At 42.9% G+C, this 17,291-nt stretch overlaps 1 protein-coding gene across 2 annotated transcripts in view; it reads left to right on the forward strand.

The window, feature by feature from the left end:
* The first annotated feature begins 1,033 nt into the window (after positions 1-1,033).
* Positions 1,034-17,291, forward strand: part of Srsf12 (serine and arginine rich splicing factor 12) — a 26,343-nt gene continuing 10,085 nt past the window's right edge. For both annotated transcript variants that reach the window (XM_028780601.1, XM_028780609.1), the window contains exon 1: positions 1,034-1,098. In XM_028780601.1, coding sequence (XP_028636434.1) covers positions 1,034-1,098 — 65 coding nt within the window. The remainder of the gene's footprint in view (positions 1,099-17,291) is intronic.

The following is a 17,291-nucleotide window of genomic DNA, read 5'->3' on the forward strand; positions in this document are numbered from 1 at the left end:
AAAGCAGCAAGAGCTCTTGACTGCTGAGCCTTCTCTCCAGCCCCCACCTCGAACCCACCCCGGTGTAATATTATTTAGTCATCTACTCTTGAAAATGTTCCTGCCTCGGGCCCTCAAACAGAAAGCTGTTGTACTAAAAAAAAAGTTCGTAGCTGCTTCAAAACAGATCTGGAAATTGTAAGAGTATGTTCTCAGTTAGTTGGCTGGCCTCCAGCTCCTCTATAGTAGATAACTTTTGCCCTTCCTGCCTTCACACACACACACACACACACACACACACACACACACACACACACACTCACACACACCCCGCTCCCGCACCGCCCTGGGATTACATGTGCTATCACAGTCTCCGCTCAGGTACAGAAACAGCGTACTTCCTGTACAGGAGACAACCACTCTACCATTGAGCCACACCCCCTAGTCAAGACAAATTTCATTAAGCCACCAAATGTGTTGCATTGTTACAGCAGCCTCACTCGCCAATACACAGTAGTACTCTCAATTTTCCTATTTAACCCAGCCTGGCGTGGAGCCCACAACGAAAGGAATTCTAGGCCTGAGCAAACAAGCAAGCAAACAAAAGACCCCAGCCTATTCTCCTGTCTGGGTTTCTTTGCTGCTTACCCTGTTTATTGCCTCGAGGCCTTTATGCTTAAGCTACAGTACTGCAGCAGTTCTTCCCCCACGCCTGTGTTAGTTGTTCTCCCCTGAGGATAGAGTTGATCTCTTCAGGGGAAGGCTGTGGCTAAGCTTGCATGCCCACAAGTGGCGCCCTGTCCATGCACATGGCTTTTTCGAAGCCCCGTCATGAGGTCTTTTCTGGGGCTGTTTGGGAGAGGCACGGCTCCCTTCGGAGCACCTAGCTGGCCTGCAGCGGTGGGGATCGGATCTATTCCCTAGAGGCCCGGGCAGTGGCCAAGCCGGTGTTCGCGCGGCCGCGCAGGCCCCGCGCCCCCCGCCCGCATCTGCGGCTGCGCGGCCGGCCCGGGAGGGGGCGCGGCGGGCGGCTGGGAGCGGGGCCGCGAGCGGTATGTCTCGCTACACCAGGCCCCCCAACACCTCCCTGTTCGTCAGGAACGTCGCAGACGCCACCAGGTTAGTGAAGATGGGACCCCGCGGGAGTACGGGCCGGGGTGCCGGGGTGACGGGGTGCGGGCTGGGCAGTGGGGGGCTGTCTGGAAGTCGATGCCCCCCGGGTGCCCCGTGTGCTGAGCTGCAGGTTGTCGGGGTTCCATCCGGATCTCGGGATACCGTTCTTGTGTTGGGGTGTTGGCCGGGTGTTGGGAGTGCTGGCCAGGTGTCGGGGTGCCGCTGCGGGCTGTCGATGTGTCCGGGTTTGGGGGTGCGGGTCAGGTGCTGGGGTGCGGTCGTGATGTCAAGGTGTTGGCCCGGTGTGTCAAGGTGCGGGCTGGGTGGCTCCAGCTGTGATGGCAATGCTGGCCCAGGCTCTGGTGTCACTGCTCTGCAGGCACCGCCCACTAACCTTCCGGAGGAACTGGAGCTGTCTCCTCCTCAGAATGCGCACCTTAGGCCTTGCAATTTCCTCTGCACTATTCAGTCAGTGCTTATGGCCCAAATTTAATATACAAAAGACTAGTCAGTTCTATTTACATGGTTTTCTTTGAGTCCTGGGAACAGTCTTAGGCTTCATCATGGTTAAATAGTCAGTTTCAATACTGGGAGTCTTTCTTTCCTCCATCCCGCTTTGAAAATTCTGTCCAGATGGCTGCCAGGCTGAAGAAATGCCCTTTTTTCATACAGCACGTTTTCCTTTCATAGGAGCCAGAGAGAATGGGAGGCGTGACCTTAATAGACACCTTCTTCTCATCAGAATTATTTAATCCCCCTTTCTAGTTCTACAATCTTGTCCACTTAAGGAAAAGTTGAAGTTCAGGGGTTTTAAGGAGTTACCTGGACCTAAGCAGCTCTTCACCTGTTAGTTATCTGGAGTAATCATAATTTATGTTTCCTTTGGGTTTTTTGTTGTTGTTGTTGTTGGAGAGAGAGAGAGAGAGAGAGAGAGAGAGAGAGAGAGAGAGAGAGAGAAAGTACATATCTAGTCCAGGCTTGCTTCAAATTTCCTACACAGGCAAATGACCTTGAACTTCTGATCCTGTTACCTTCACCTCCCTCCCAAGTTCTGGGATTGCAGGTGAGCCCCACCACCAAGCCAATGATTTACTTTTAGGAGAATTACGTACTTTAAATTCAATCACTGGAAATATGTATGTTACCACTATAGACTGTGGATTAATCGAACTTTTAAAGATGCCTGGGTTTTATGGTTCTTCTCTTAACCTGTTTATCAAGACATTATTACATAGGAAGCAAAATTAATATTTGGGTACGCTAAAAACAGTTAAACAATTTGAACAGTAAGCACAAGATCTTCATGGCATGTTTACAAAAGAAACCCCAGAGATTCCGACTCTAGGGGCCACAAGAGTGAGGTAGAGTAATACAGATGGGTGGAGGTACCAGCTTAGAAGCACCATAGAAAGGTACAGAGACTGCAACAGATGAGCATGTGCCGTCTAATGGGAAGTCAGGTTGCCATTTTTTTGTTTTCCAGTTCTAGAGGATCAAGCCTAGAGTCTGTACATGCTGGACTCCTCTACAGAGCTATAGTTACTGGGGCATCGATTCAATTTTGTAGCCCAACCAGGACTTGGATTTTCCCTCGTCCTCCTTCAGCCTCCCCCACAGCTGTGATTATGAGCATGTTCCACCACCACCCCAACCCCTGCCGCAACTTGCCTCAACTTACTTTCAAGAGAAGTCAGAAACCTGGATTTTTTTTATACACTGAATTAATTTTAAAATGTTAGCATTATACTAGTTAGATAAGGGGCCAGCATGATGTCTCCGTGAATAATGACACAGGCCTGAAGTTCTGAGTTCTATCCCTGGGACCTACATGGCAGGAGAAGAGAATAACTCCCTAAAGTTGTCCTCTGACCTCACACAACATCCACACATACCATAACTAAATAAAGATGTATTAAGTTGAATAATGTGAATTCCCATTTTTGTAAATTTAGAATCTATAAAATATTGGCTGTTTCATACAGTTTCAGATGTTCAAACATTGTGAATACTACATAAAACATATCTGGGGGTGTTGCTCAGTAGTAGATTGCTCCCCTTAAATGCAGGAGGCACTGGCTTCCATAAAGTAAAACAAACAAATAAAAACATGTCTTCATGTGACTACTAACCTTGGGTCCAGGAAATCCTCCACTGAGTGCAGAGACTGATAATTGAGTGTTACTAATTCTATTTTCTGTTCTTTCATCACTTTTTAGCTCACCACTGGGGAGGTAACCAGAACTGAGATTATCTTGTATGAGGAGAATAATAGTTTCTAGAACTTGTTAATGTGACAGGCCCTATGTGAAGACCTTTGAATAAGCCAGGGAGGTGGTTCAGCAGGTTAAAACACTGTGGCCAAGCTGGACAACCTCAGCTCAATCCTCAAGGCAAAGAAGGCAGCAGAGATGAGTCTTTTTGTTATTGTTGTTCATTTTTTAAAATTTTTTTTCTTTCTTGTGAGATGAGTCTTTCATGTCTTTGGACCCCCACAGGAACATGTGGCATGTGTGCCCACATACAAACACACATACAGAAAATAAATGTAATTTTTAGAAACTTCGTATGTACTATCTCTCTTATTCAGTTTTCACCATCCTGTATGTCTTAGTTAGGGCTACCACTGCTGTGATAAAAGACCATGACCAAAACAACTTGGGAGGGGGGAGGGTTTATTCAGTTTGTGCTTCCACTTCATAGTTCATCACTGAAGGAAGTCAGGACTGGAACTCAAGCAGGGCAGGAGCCTGGGTGCAGGAGCTGATGCAGAGGCCATGGAGGGCTGCTGCTTACTTGCTTGCTCCACATGGCTTGCTCAACCTGCTTTCTTATAGAACCCAGGACCAGCAGCCCCAGAGTGCCTCCACCCACAACAGACTGGGCCCTCCCACATCAATCACTAATTAAGAAAATGCCCTACAGCTTGCCCACAGCCCAATCTTATGGAGGCATTTTCTCAGTTGAGGCTCCCTCCTCTCTGATGACTCTAGCTTGTGTCAAGTTGACATAAGACTAACCAATATACTGTATGTATATTTAAATTTTATTTCTGTTTTTGGAGATAGATTTCATCATGTGGTGTATGCTGCACTTAAATTCATGGCCATCCATCTGCTGTAGCCTCCTGAGACTATATGGTGTAAGTTTGTTTATTGCTTGTTTTCAGAAAAGGAGTCATGGAGTCTAGGTCTGCCTGGAATATTCTATATAGTCAAGTTTAATATTGAACTCGTGATCCTTCTGTCCTTCCTGCGTGGTAGAATGATACCCCTTTGCCACTTTACCCAGTTTAGAGTATATTCTTTATTAACCCCATTTACAGATATGAAACTAAGGCTTATGGGCTTGTTCTAGTTAGGATTTCCATTGCTGTAAAGAGATACCATGACCAAGGCAACTGTTATATAGAGAACATTTAATTGGAGTTGGCTTACTGGTTCTGAGGTCTAGTCCGTTATCATCATGGTAGGAAGCATGGCAGTGTCTAGGCAGGCATGGCACCTGAGTAGCTGAAAGTTGTTCTGAAGGCAAATAGAAGACTGTCTACCAGTGAGCTAGGAAGAGGGTCTCAAAGCCCACCCTGACAGTGACTCACTTCCTCCAAGAAGACCACACCTACTCCAACAAGGCCACACCTTGTTGTAATAGTGCTACTCACTGGGTCAAGCATATTCAAACCACCACAGGGGTTAAAGTAGCTTACCTAAAAATGCATAGGAAGTGAATTGTGGCAGAGCCATCATAGAAAACCTGTATCAACAATTATTTATACAAAGTTTGTCTAAGTTAATTAATAATATGTTACTTTGACACTTTTGTTAGCTTTGAAATATCAGTATAACTATGAAGAAAATAATTATACATATAGCATGATTTAAACTATGTGGAAATTGAATTTTAAATGTGTATTTAATAATATACTAAATATATATAATATACTAATATACTAATAAATACACACACACACACACACACACACGTATAATGGCACTGAAAGCAGAGTGGAGGTACATCCCAGCACTTGAGAAACAGTAGGATCCAGAGTTGAGTCCCATCTTGGGCTACATGAGACCATCTCTTTTTGCTTGATTGAGGAGTGTGAGGGTAAAGCAGGGTCTTATTATAGATCCCTGATTGTTCTTATAGGCACGTGATACCACATCTTTAAATAGTTTGTCTTCAAACAAAAGGAAGGAAGGCAGGAGGAAAGAAAGAAAGAAAGAAAGAAAGAAAGAAAGAAAGAAAGAGAGAGAGAGAGAAAGAAAGAGAGAGAGAGAGAAAGAAGAGAAGAAAAATAAAATGAGATTGTAAAAAAATTTATTTGGCTGCTTTTTTTTCCTTCGTGTGTTTTTAAAAATGGGGGGTTCAGGCGTGTGTGTATGAGGGGGTCAGGTGCGTGTGTATGGGGGTCAGGTGTGTGTGTATGAGGGGGTCAGGTATGTGTGTATGGGGGTGTCAGGTGTTTGTATGGGGGATGGGTCAGGTATGTATATATGAGGTAGTCAGGTGTGTGTGTATGGGAGAGTGGTCAAGTATGTATGAAGGGTCATGTAGGTGTGTGTATATGAGGGGCATCAGGTGTGTGTATGGGGGAGAGGTCAGATGTGTGTTTATGGGGTGGTCAGGTGTGTATATGGGGGTCAGATGTGTGTATATAGGGGAGGGGTCAGTTCCTCTACTATGTCTACCTTTTTTTATTTGGACAGGGTCTCTCACTGAATCCAGAGCTCACTAAGTCAGCTAAACAATCTGGTCAGCAAGCCCAGGGGTTCCACGTCATGGAGGAGGACTATTTTGCTTACTGTTCTATTGCTATGAAGAGAAACAATGACCAGTGCATCTTATAAAAGGAAGCATTTAATTGAGAGCTTGCTTTACAGTTTCAGAGATTAGCCCATGATCATCATGGTGGGGAGCATGGCAGCAGGCAGGGAGGCAGGGAGGCAGCAGGCAGGCAGGCAGCAAGCAGGCAGGCAGGCAGCAAGCAGGCAGGCAGGCAGCAAGCAGGCAGGCAGACAGCAGGCAGGCAGGCAGCAGGCAGCAGGCAGCAGGCAGCAGGCAGCAGGCAGCAGCAGGCAGGCAGGCAAGCAGGCAGGCAGGCAGCAGGCAGCAGGCAGCAGGCAGCAGGCAGCAGGCAGCAGGCAGCAGGCAGCAGGCAGCAGGCAGCAGGCAGCAGGCAGCAGGCAGCAGCAGGCAGGCAGGCAGCAGGCAGCAGCAGGCAGACAGGCAGCAGGCAGCAGGCAGGCAGGCAGGCAGGCAGACAGGCAGCAGGCAGCAGGTGTAGTGCTGAAGCAGTAGCTGAGAGCTTACATCCTGATCCACAGGCACCAGGCAGAGATAGTGAGACTTGGCCTGGTGTGGGCTTTTGAAAACTCAAAGCTCATACCTCTTCCAGCAAAGCCTCACCTCAGAATCCGTACTTAAACAGTCCACCAAGTAGGAACTAAACATTCAAACATATGAGGCCATGGGGGGCCATTCTCATTAAACTACCACAAGGCCTTTTATCCACTTTGTAAAAACACAGTTGGCTACATCCATAACATTTTTGCCATGTTGTACCTATGGGCATACCTTTGCAGGCAGGTTGGTTCTGGAAGATAACTAATAGCTCTGGCAGTGCCTATAATGTTTTGTGAGTGGGGTGGGTGTTTGGACTGGGAGAGCCCATTGGCCAGTAACTCAAACAGAGGAAACCTATTCTTGGTAGTGAGGGTTTTATTTAGTAGTGTATAGTGTCTAGTTGACATAACCCACTCCCCTGTTATACAGTAAAGCTACTTAAACTCCTTTTATGGATGTATATATTTTAGAAAATCCTACTGTAGTAAGTTTCCACATGGCATTGTCAGACAGCCTTTGGTGTTAATTATCCCTCCTCATACTCTCTCCTGCCCCTGCCCCCTCTCTTTTCCGTCTAATCCTTGCTGTTCCATTTCTCCCTTTATTTCTTTATAAAATGATACTCTATTTCCCTTCCTTAAAATTCCCCTCCTCCCCCATAGCCCATGACTAATTACATAACCTCTGTTAGAATTCCAAGTAAATTACACATATCTAAAAATTCAAAGTTAATATATATGAGAGAAAACATCCAATGTTTAGTTTCTGGGTCTGGATTACCTTACTCAGGATGATTGCTTTCCAGTCCATTTGTTTGTGGGCAAATTGCTCTTTTTTTTTTTTTTAAATCTTTTTTTCTCTTATTGAAAATAGATTTCTTTTCTTCACTTAATATATTCTGATTATGGTTTCCCCCTTTTCTACTCCTTCCAGGTCCTCCCTACCTTCTCTCCCATCCAGATCCCTCCCCTATCTGTGTCTCATTGGAAAACAAATAGGCTTCTGTAATAATAGGTGTAATAATAAAATATAAGAAGATTGTGATAGTTTGTATATGCTTGGCCCAGGGAATGGCACTGTTGGGAGGTGTGACCCTGTTGGGGTAGGTGTGGCCTTGTTGGAGTAGGTGTGTCACTGTGGGTGTGGGATTTAAGACCCTACTCCTAGCTGCCTGGAAGTCAGTATTCTGCTAGCAGCCAATGAAGATGAAGATATAGAACTCTCAGCTCCTTCTGTACCATGCCTGCCTGGATGCTGCCATGTTCCCGTCTTGATGATACTGGACTGAACCTCTGAACCTGTAAGCTAGCTCCAATTAAATGTTGTCCTTTTTAAGACTTGCATTGGTCATAGTGTTTGTTCACAGTAAAACCCTAAAACAAAGATAAGACAAAAACTACTTCACTGGAATTGGACAAAACAAACAGAAGGAAAGAAGCCTAAGAGAAGGCACAAGGAACAGAGACTCACACATTTGGGAATCCTATACAAACACTAAACTAGAAGCCAATGTATGTGTGTGTGTGTGTGTGTGTGTGTGTGTGTGTGTTGTACAAACACACACACACACACACACGACCTGTAAAGAGAGAAAAAACACACAAGTAAAATAAAAATAATAATATAAATTTTTAAGGAGAAACTCTAATACAGCATTATGAGATGAGGAACTTCCAAAGATGCCGTAGAGTTCAGTCTCTGTTGCCGTCTCCTGCTACCCAGAAGAGTAGTTTGTTTTCCCCAGTGAGACTCCCTTGAAGGAAATTGAATTTTCATTTGCAAGCAGTTACCAATTGGAAATTGCTCTGGGTTAGAGGCAGGGGCATGTGGCTGTGTCTCCTTTCAGCCCTAGAACCTCATCTGGTGCAGACCCATGCAGGCTCTATACATGCTGCCTCAGTCTTTGTGAGTTTGTACATGTGTAGATCATGCTGATTTAGAAAGATTTGTTTTCTTGGTGTTCTCCATCCCCTTTGGGTCTTACATTCTTTCCAGTTCCTCCTCCAAGTGCCCTGAGGAGAGAGGTTTGAGAGAAACATTTTGTCTTACTTAGGGTTTCATGGCTGTGAAGACCAAGGTAGCTTTTAAAACGGACAACATTTAATTGGGCTGGCTTACGTTTTGGAGGTTCAGTCCATTATTATCATGGTGGAAAGTCTGGCAGCATCCAGGCAGACATGGTGCTGGAGAAGGAGCCGAGAGTTCTACATCTTGATCCTAAGGCAGTCGGAATGAGACCATTTTCTGTAGGTAACCAGGAGGAGGCTTTCCTCTATCCTAGTTGGAGCTTGAGCAAAGGATCTCAAACTCCACCCCTACAGTAAAGCACTTCCTCCAACAAGGCCACACCTATTCTAACAAGGACACACCTCCTAATTGTGTCACTCTCTGTGGGTCAAGCATCCAAACACACAAGTCTTTGGGGGCCAAACCTATTCAAACCACCACACATCCCATTTAGGGCTGAGTGTTCCAAGGTCTCTTATTCACTGTATGATGTCTAGCTGTATTTGCTGTCATCTGCTGCAGAAGGAAGCTTCTGTGATGATGGCTGAACAAGGCACTGATTTATAAATACAGCAGAATGTTAATAGGACAAGAAATGTCATTTTATCATTACTTTTTTGTTTCCTTCCTTTCTAACTTCCTTCCTCTTTTTTTCTTCCTTTCTCTTTCTTTCTTTCTCTCTTTCTTTCTTTCTTTCTTTCTTCCTTCCTTCCTTTCTTTTTTCCTCCTCCTCCTCCTCCTCTTTCTCCTCCTCCTCCTCCTCTTCCTCCTTCTTTTTATTTTAGAATACTAGTATTTGATATTACTCTAGGTCCCTGGGCTAACTAGCCTCAGGTTCTGTGTCACACAAGTAGTGCCATGGAGTGAGCCCTAACTCAAATCAAATTATTGGTTGGTTCCTCCCACAAGCTTTGTGGCATTACTGCAGTAGCAGATCTTGCAGATAGGACACCATTGTCAATTAAGGGTTTTGCAGCTGGCTTGATGTTCACATTTCTCTTTTGGTAGCATACAAAGTATCATCCTGTACCAAAGACACTAGCACGTACGCTCTACTTCTCCATGTTCATTGAATTGTGTAGGTGTTGTCTTCAGCAATGGAGCCTGGCTGTCAATTTGCAGAAAGCAACCTATAGTCTTGGCAACAGGCTGGGTTGCTTGGAGGTTCCCATGGGATTCCTTTGGCCAACAACTCACTTAGATATTGTTGAGTTTCAAACCTGGAACAAATGGCTGAGATGCCTACATAACACAACAGTGGACCTGGCTGCCAGGTTCCCCCGGCAATCCCTCAGTGTCCCTACCTGTTAGAGGGGCCCTCCTGGCTGGCATATGCCACCCCCTACCCTGAACTCTACAGCACAGGGGGCTGAGCTGCTCTTCCCTATATAATCCAACCATTTTGGTTACCTACTCTTTTTGTACTTTTGGGCCTTCTGGCTGCTGCACCTGGTTCTGCTCTCTCCTTTCTTCCTTACTCTCCCCCAAACCCCCATGTGGCACAGCTCAGTCTGGCCATGTCTACTCTAGGCTCTCCTAGATGTCTCTGTCTCTCTCTGCCTCTGGCTATGCTCTCCCAAATATCTACAATAAATGTTCTCCTCTACCATACCTAGGAGCAGTCATGTTCCTTTCCTTTTTATTTCTTTTTTTTCATTCAGATGTAACTCGTTCTCGGTACTAGAAACTTTTCAGAGATGTCCAGCTGGAGTTCTGTCCCCCTCGGTCGGTATTTGGCAGTTTCATTGAGATCTCTCTCTCTCTCTCTCTCTCTCTCTCTCTCTCTCTGTGTGTGTGTGTGTGTGTATGTGTGTGTGTGTGTGTATGTTAAAAAGCTTCTGATTTTAACAACAGCCAAATGACATTCATTATCCTTACATCAGTTAATGGACACTGGGCTGTTTGCATTTCCTGGGTACCGTGAATAGAGCAGCATTGAACATGGATGCTCAGTTATCTCCATAGTAGGATGGAAAGTCTTTTGGTTATGTGTCTCAGAGTGGTACAGCTAGATCTTGAGATAGATCAATTCTCAGCTGCCAGAGGAACCTCCACACGGATCTCCATAGTGGCTGTGACAGCTTGCACTCCAGTCAGCCGTGACTAAGAGTTCCCCTCTCTTTGACTCCTCACCAGCATCTGCTGTCATTTTTTTTTTTTTTAATCTTGGCCATTCTGACTGGTGTAATGTAAAATCTCAGAGCCATTCTAATTTGCGTTTCCCTGATGGCTAAAGATATTAGACATGTCTTAAACTGTTGCTCAGCCGTCTGCGTTTCATTTCTTGGCCACCCTTTAATTGGGTTATTTGTTTTCTTGATATGTAAGGATTTTTTAATCCTTTGTATATTACAGATATTAACCATCTCCTAGACATACGGTTTGTAAATCTTTTTTCTGTTTTGTAGGCTGCCTCTCCACTGGAATGATGGTGTCCTGTGTTGTACAGAAGCTTTTTTGTATAATGAGGTCTCATTTATCAGTTGTTGGTCTTAATGCCCACTATCAGGGTCTTGTCCAGAAAGGCTCCTCCTGGGCCTTTAGGAGCAACCATATTTTAACTTTCTCCTCTAAAAGACTCAGAGTATCAGGTCTTACATTGAGTCCCTTGATCTCTGAGTTGAGTTTTGTCTACAAACTAGATAGGGATCTAGTTTCATTCTTCCACATGTAGCAAATCCAGTTTGACCAGAATCATTTGTTGAAGATGCTGTCTTTTCTCTAGTGTGGGTTTTTTTGGTCTTTGTTTTGTTTTGTTTTGTTTTGTTTTGTTTTGTTTTGCCTCTTTGTCAAAAATCAGGTATTTGTAGTTAGGTGGACTTAATATCTGGGTCCTCAGTTCTATTCCATTTATCTGCTTTGATGCTAGTACCACCCTATTTTTATTTCTATAGCTGTACAGTAAAAGTTAAAATCAGAAATGGTGATGCCTTCAGGAGTTCTTTTATTGTTAAAGGTTGCTTTTGGAGTTTGGAGAGATGGCTCAGCATTTAAGAGTATGGTTGCTCTTCCAAAGGACCCAGGTTCAATTCCTAGCACCCACTGACTGCTCACAAATATCTCTAACTGCATTTCTAGGGGACCAATGCCCTCTTCTGGCCTCTGGGATCACCAGGGATGCACATGGCACACAGACAACATGCAGGCATAACACCCATACACATAAAATAATAACTTTGAAAAATTTAATAGATTGCCCTAGTTTTTACGGATTTTCATGTGAAGTTTGATATATGTTGTTCAATCCTGTGAGGAATCCTGCTGGAGATTGTGTGACTCTGTCGATGGCTTTGATAGGATACCCATTTCACAATATTAATTTACCGATCCATAAGCATAGATCTTTTCTCCTAGTGTCTTCTTCAGTTTCCTAAAGTTTTTATTATATAAGAATTTCACTTCTTTAGATTTGTCCCAGAATATTTTTTAAATATTTTTTTATTTTATGTGTGCAAATGTTTTGCCTACATGTCTGTCTATGCACCATGTGCATGCCTGGTACCCAAGGAGATCCACAGAAAGCATCAGGTCCCCTGGTACCCAAGGAGATCCACAGAAAGCATCAGGTCCCCTGGAACTGGAGTTATGGACAACTGTGAGCTGCTGTGTGGGCCCTGAGAATGAACCAAGGTCTTCTGTTAGAACAAGTGCCCCTAACCATTTCCCCATCTCTCTACCACCCCAAGACATTTTCCTTTATTTCTCATTTCTCTTATTTCTCTGTCAGTGTGCTTGTTGTTTGTAACAGGAAGGCTACTGGTTTTCATGTAATTTTGTATCCTGCTACTTCACTAGATGTATTTCTCAGCCATAGATGGTTCCTGTGAATTATTTAGGGTCTTTTATGTATAAAATCATATTATTGGCAAATAATAATATTAGATATTTCAACTTCTTTCTTTTCTATTTGTATCCTTTTGTATTTGTCTCTGAACAGGAATGGAGAAAGTAAATAAGCTTATCTTGGTCCTGATTTTAATGGAAATGTTTTGACTTTGAATATTGCTTGTTTTTCTAAAGCTTCCAACTTTATCATTAAGTCATTGATAATGGGGGCGCTCCATCTTTTTGACGCAGGCATTTAGTGTCATACATTTTCCTCTTAGGAAAACCTTCACTATGTCCTGTCCTGGCCCGTTCTGCCCCACATTTGGGGGCCACTCTGTCCAGGCTCCTGTCTGCGGGTCAGGGTCTAGCAAGAGAGAGAGTGGGGATGGAGGGGCAAGAGATGCGAAGAATAGAGACAAGACAGAGGGTCTGATCAAGTCTCTCCTTTATTGAAAGGAAATCCTGGGTATTTATACACTTTTCCACGTGCCTTGCCCTCGTGGACAAGCAGGGAAACACAGCTGAAGGCACTTTGCCACGTGCCTTGTAGCCATGGATACCACGTGCACCTTGTGGCTTGGGGCACTAAATAAAGATGTTTATCAGAGTGTACTCAGCTGTTGTGGGCTGTTGAAAACAAGTCTCTTGTCAGGGTATATGGCCTGAGATGGCTGCAAAGATGATAGCCACTTTCTGCTATGAGTCGGCTCCCAACAGTGTCCCACAGATGCTGTATATTTGTTTTCACTTAACTCTAGGAAGTTCTTTATTTCCTTGATTTCTCCCTTGACTCAATGTTCATTAAGAAGTGTGTTGTTTAGTTTCCATGAGTTTGTGACCTTTCTGCCGTTCCTATTTCTGTTGATATACATACAGCTTTATTCTCCGGTGGGTGGATGGGATGTAGGATGCTATTTCAGTTTCCCTATATTTGTTGAGACTTTGCCTTGTATCTTAATATGTGGTCACTTTTGGAGAAAGTTCCTTGGGCTGCTTAGAAGAATGTGTATCCTTTAGTGTTTGGGTGAATGTGCTGTAGATACGTTAGATCTATTTACTCTGTGATGCCATTTAACTCCAGAGTATCTCTGTTTAGTTTTTGTCTGGGTGGACTGTCTATTGGTGACAATTGGGTACTAAAGTCACCCACTATTGCTGTGTAAGGGTCAGTTTGTGACTTTAGACCTAATTTATGAAACTGATTGCCCTGCCTTTGGTATGTTTAGGATTAGAATACTTGTTGGTAGATTTTCCTTGAGTGAGTCTGGAGTACCCCTCATTATCTCTTCTAAGTAATTGTGGTTTGAAATTGATTTTGTCAGATATTAAAATATCTACACTTGGATGCTTCTTGGTTCCATTTACTTATGAATATGTTTTATCCCTGCCTTAAGGTGGTATCTGCTCTAGATGGTGTGGGTTTTTTTGGAGGCAGTACAAGGATAGATCATATTAGTCTGTATCCTTTTATTGGGAAATTAAGACCATTAACATTGAGAGTTGATATTGAGCGATGTTTATTAATTCTTGTTTTGTTATCATGGTGTTGTTTTCTTAGACTTCTTAGACCTTGTGGGGAGTGGTTGACCATCCTTTCATGCTAAAGCATCCCTTCCGTTACTCTTTGCAGAGCGGGTTTATTACAACTCATTGTTTTGTTGAGTATAGAAGACTGGGTTGGCACCCATGGTCTTTCAGAACTTGTAGAACATTAGTTCAGGGCCTTCCTGGTTTTGTGGTCTCCATCAAATAGTCAAGCACTGGTAGCTAGAGAGAGGACTCAACAGTTAAGAGCTCTTGTACTCTAACAGATGACCCGAGTTCAATTCCCAACACTTATGTGATGGCTCACAACTGTCTGTAACTCCAGTCTCAGGGGATCTGAAGCCTTCTTCTGGCTTCCCTGAACATCTATGCTCCAAATGCAAGGGCACCCACATTCAGAAAAGAAACTTTACTAGAACTCAAAGCACACATTGCACCTCACACAATAATAGTGGGAAATTTCAACACCCCAGTCTCAGCAATGGGCAGATCATGGAAACAGAAACTAAACAGAGACACAATGAAACTAACAGAAGTAATGAACCAAATGGATTTAACGGATATCTATGGAACATTTCATCCTAAAACAAAAGAATATACCTTTTTTCTCAGCACCTCGTGGTACCTTCTCCAAAACTGACCATATAATTGGTCACAAAGCAGGCCTCAACAGATACAAAAATATTGAAGTAATCCCTTGCATCCTATCAGATCACCATGGACTAAGGCTGGTCTTCAATAATAACAAAATGGAAAGCCTACATACACTGAACAACGCTCTACTCAATGATGTCTTGGTCAAGGAAGAAATAAAGAAATTAAAGACTTTTTAGCATTTAATGAAAATGAAGGCTCGTCATGCCAAAAGTTAAGGAACACAATGAAAGCTGTGCTAAGGGGAAAACTCATAGCTCTAAGTGTCTATCTACAAAAAGAAACTGGAGAGAGCATACATTAGCAACTTGACAGCACACCTGAAAGCTCTAGAACAAAAAGAAGCAAATACACCCAAGAGGAGTAGACAGCAGGAAATAATCAAACTCAGGGCTGAAATCAACCAAGTAGAAACAAAAAGAACTATACAAAGTAACAACAAAACCAGGAGCTGGTTCTTTGAGAAAATCAACAAGATAGATAAACCCTTAGCCAGACTAACCAGAGGGCACAGAGACAGTATCTAAATTAAAAAAAAATTAGAACCGAAAAGGGAGACATAACAACAGAAACTGAGGAAACTCAAAAAAATCATCAGATACTACTACAAAAGCTTTTACTCAACAAAACTGGAAAATCTGGATGAAATGGACAATTTTCTAGACAGATACCAGGTACCAAAGTTAAACCAGGAGCAGATAAACCATCTAAATAGTCCCATAACCCCTAAAGAAATAGCAGCAGTCATTAACAGTCTCTCCACCAAAAAAAGCCCAGGACCAGATGGTTTTAGTAGAATTCTGTCAGACCTACAAGGAAGACCTAATACCAATTCTCTTCAAACTATTCCACAAAATAAAAACAGAAGGAACACTACCCAATTCGTTCTATGAGGGGAGATTTTTTTTTATCTGATCCTATTTGGTGTTCTGTATGCTTCTTGTACCTTGATAAGTACCTCCTTCTTTAGATTGAGGAAGTTTTCATCTATGGTTTCACTGAAAATACTTTCTGTGCCTTTGACCTGGTTTCTTCTCTGTCTTCTATATCTGTAATTTGTAGGTTTGGTCTTTTCATAGTGTCCTAGATTTCCTGGATATTGTGCTTTTAGTTGGTTTGTTTAGATTTAGTATTTTCTTGACTGAGTGATTCATTTCTTTTTTAAAAGAATATTTATTTATTTACTTACTTAATGTATGTGAGTACACTGTAGCTGTCTTCAGACACACCAGAAGAGGGTATCAGATGCCATTACAGATGGTTGTGAGCCACCATGTGGTTGCTGGGAATTGAACTCAGGACCTGTGGAAGAGCAGTCAGTGCTCTTAACCGCTGAGCCATCTCTCCAGCCCCCGATTCATTTCTATTACCTTATCTTCAAGACTTGATGTTTTCTCTTCCACTTGATCAAAGTTTTTGGTGATATTTTTCTCTGAGCTCTTTGTTTGGCTTCTTGAGATTTTTTTTTTTAACTTTTGGTTTTTCTTCAGAGATTTGTTTTCTCCTTATTAACTTCTGTTTTCGTATCTTGACTTGTGCTTGTTTTTTCTTTTTTCTTTTCCAAACTAGCCTTTTTCTTTCTTTTTTAAATACTTATTTATTTGTTTTATGTAAGTACATTGTTGCTGTCTTCAGATACACCAGAAGAGCGCATTGAACACCATTACAGATGATTGTAAACCACCATGTGGTTGCTGGGAATTGAACTCAGGACCTCAGGAAGAGCAGTCAGTGCTCTTAACCACTGAGCCATCACTCCAGCTTCTGTGCCTATTTTTTAATTCAGCTGTTTTTTTCACGGTCTTCAGGCATTTATACCTATCCTTTGAGTACCCCAAACAGATTTATAATTGCTATTTAAGTCCTTATGGACAAGCTAAGTTGCTTTTCTCAGCGATACTACAATGTGGGTTCTGGCTTCTGGAGGAGACATACTGTAATGGTTGTTCATGGTGTTTGTGTTTTGCAATGAGATGGAGGTATCTGGGGTAAGGTTATTTGTAGTGTTTCTTAGTGTGCATATCCGCTCTCACTTTTGTTGAGCAGGTGTTTGGAACTTGACTTGCTGTTACCACAACGTGTAGACCAGCTGAATAAGGTTTGTTTTTCAGACTTGGAGCCACTCTGCGTTTCATGGTGAGGCTCCCCATGGTCTATAGTCAGAGTTGTGAGAGATGACTGACATTCAGGTATACAGGAGCCAGATTTTTTTTAAAGAAGACCCATCCCTTCTGAGTTATTGAACAAAGAAAGGAAAAAGACATTGTCACACTAATAGACTATTTGGGAAGACAGCCAAACAATATTAAATAAAGTGTGCCAGAAAATAGACAGTGCCTAGGGCATAGAGTAGATGCCTAGTCAATGGTAGATCAATCTTTATGTTGCTACCTAAAGCCTCTAGCCTTAATTACTGATATATTGGGCCCTCTAGATGGCTCATCAGAAAAAGGCGCTCAGATCCCATCATAAAAGAGGAGAACTAATTCTTTAAAGCTGTCTTCTGACCTCCACATAATGCTTTGGCAAGTGCATGCCCAGATTCACAGACTCACATCATACATACAAACATACAATAATATTAATTTAAAATGTACAAATTTAATTAAAAATCAGACATATTATTGTCTAGTCTTAAGAGAAATTGGTTAATATCACTGGCATGTCCACAGGCTTTCTGAATACTACATTGTATCTCACTCCTCACTCTGTTGCATTGTATCTCACTCCTCACTCTGTTACATTGCATCTCACTCCTCAGCTCTGTTACATTGCATCTCACTCCTCACTCTGTTACATTGTATCTCACTCCTCACTCTGTT

The sequence above is a fragment of the Grammomys surdaster genome, unplaced genomic scaffold, assembly GCF_004785775.1.
Source record: "Grammomys surdaster isolate TR1022 unplaced genomic scaffold, NIH_TR_1.0 97, whole genome shotgun sequence".
Lineage (NCBI taxonomy): Eukaryota > Metazoa > Chordata > Mammalia > Rodentia > Muridae > Grammomys > Grammomys surdaster.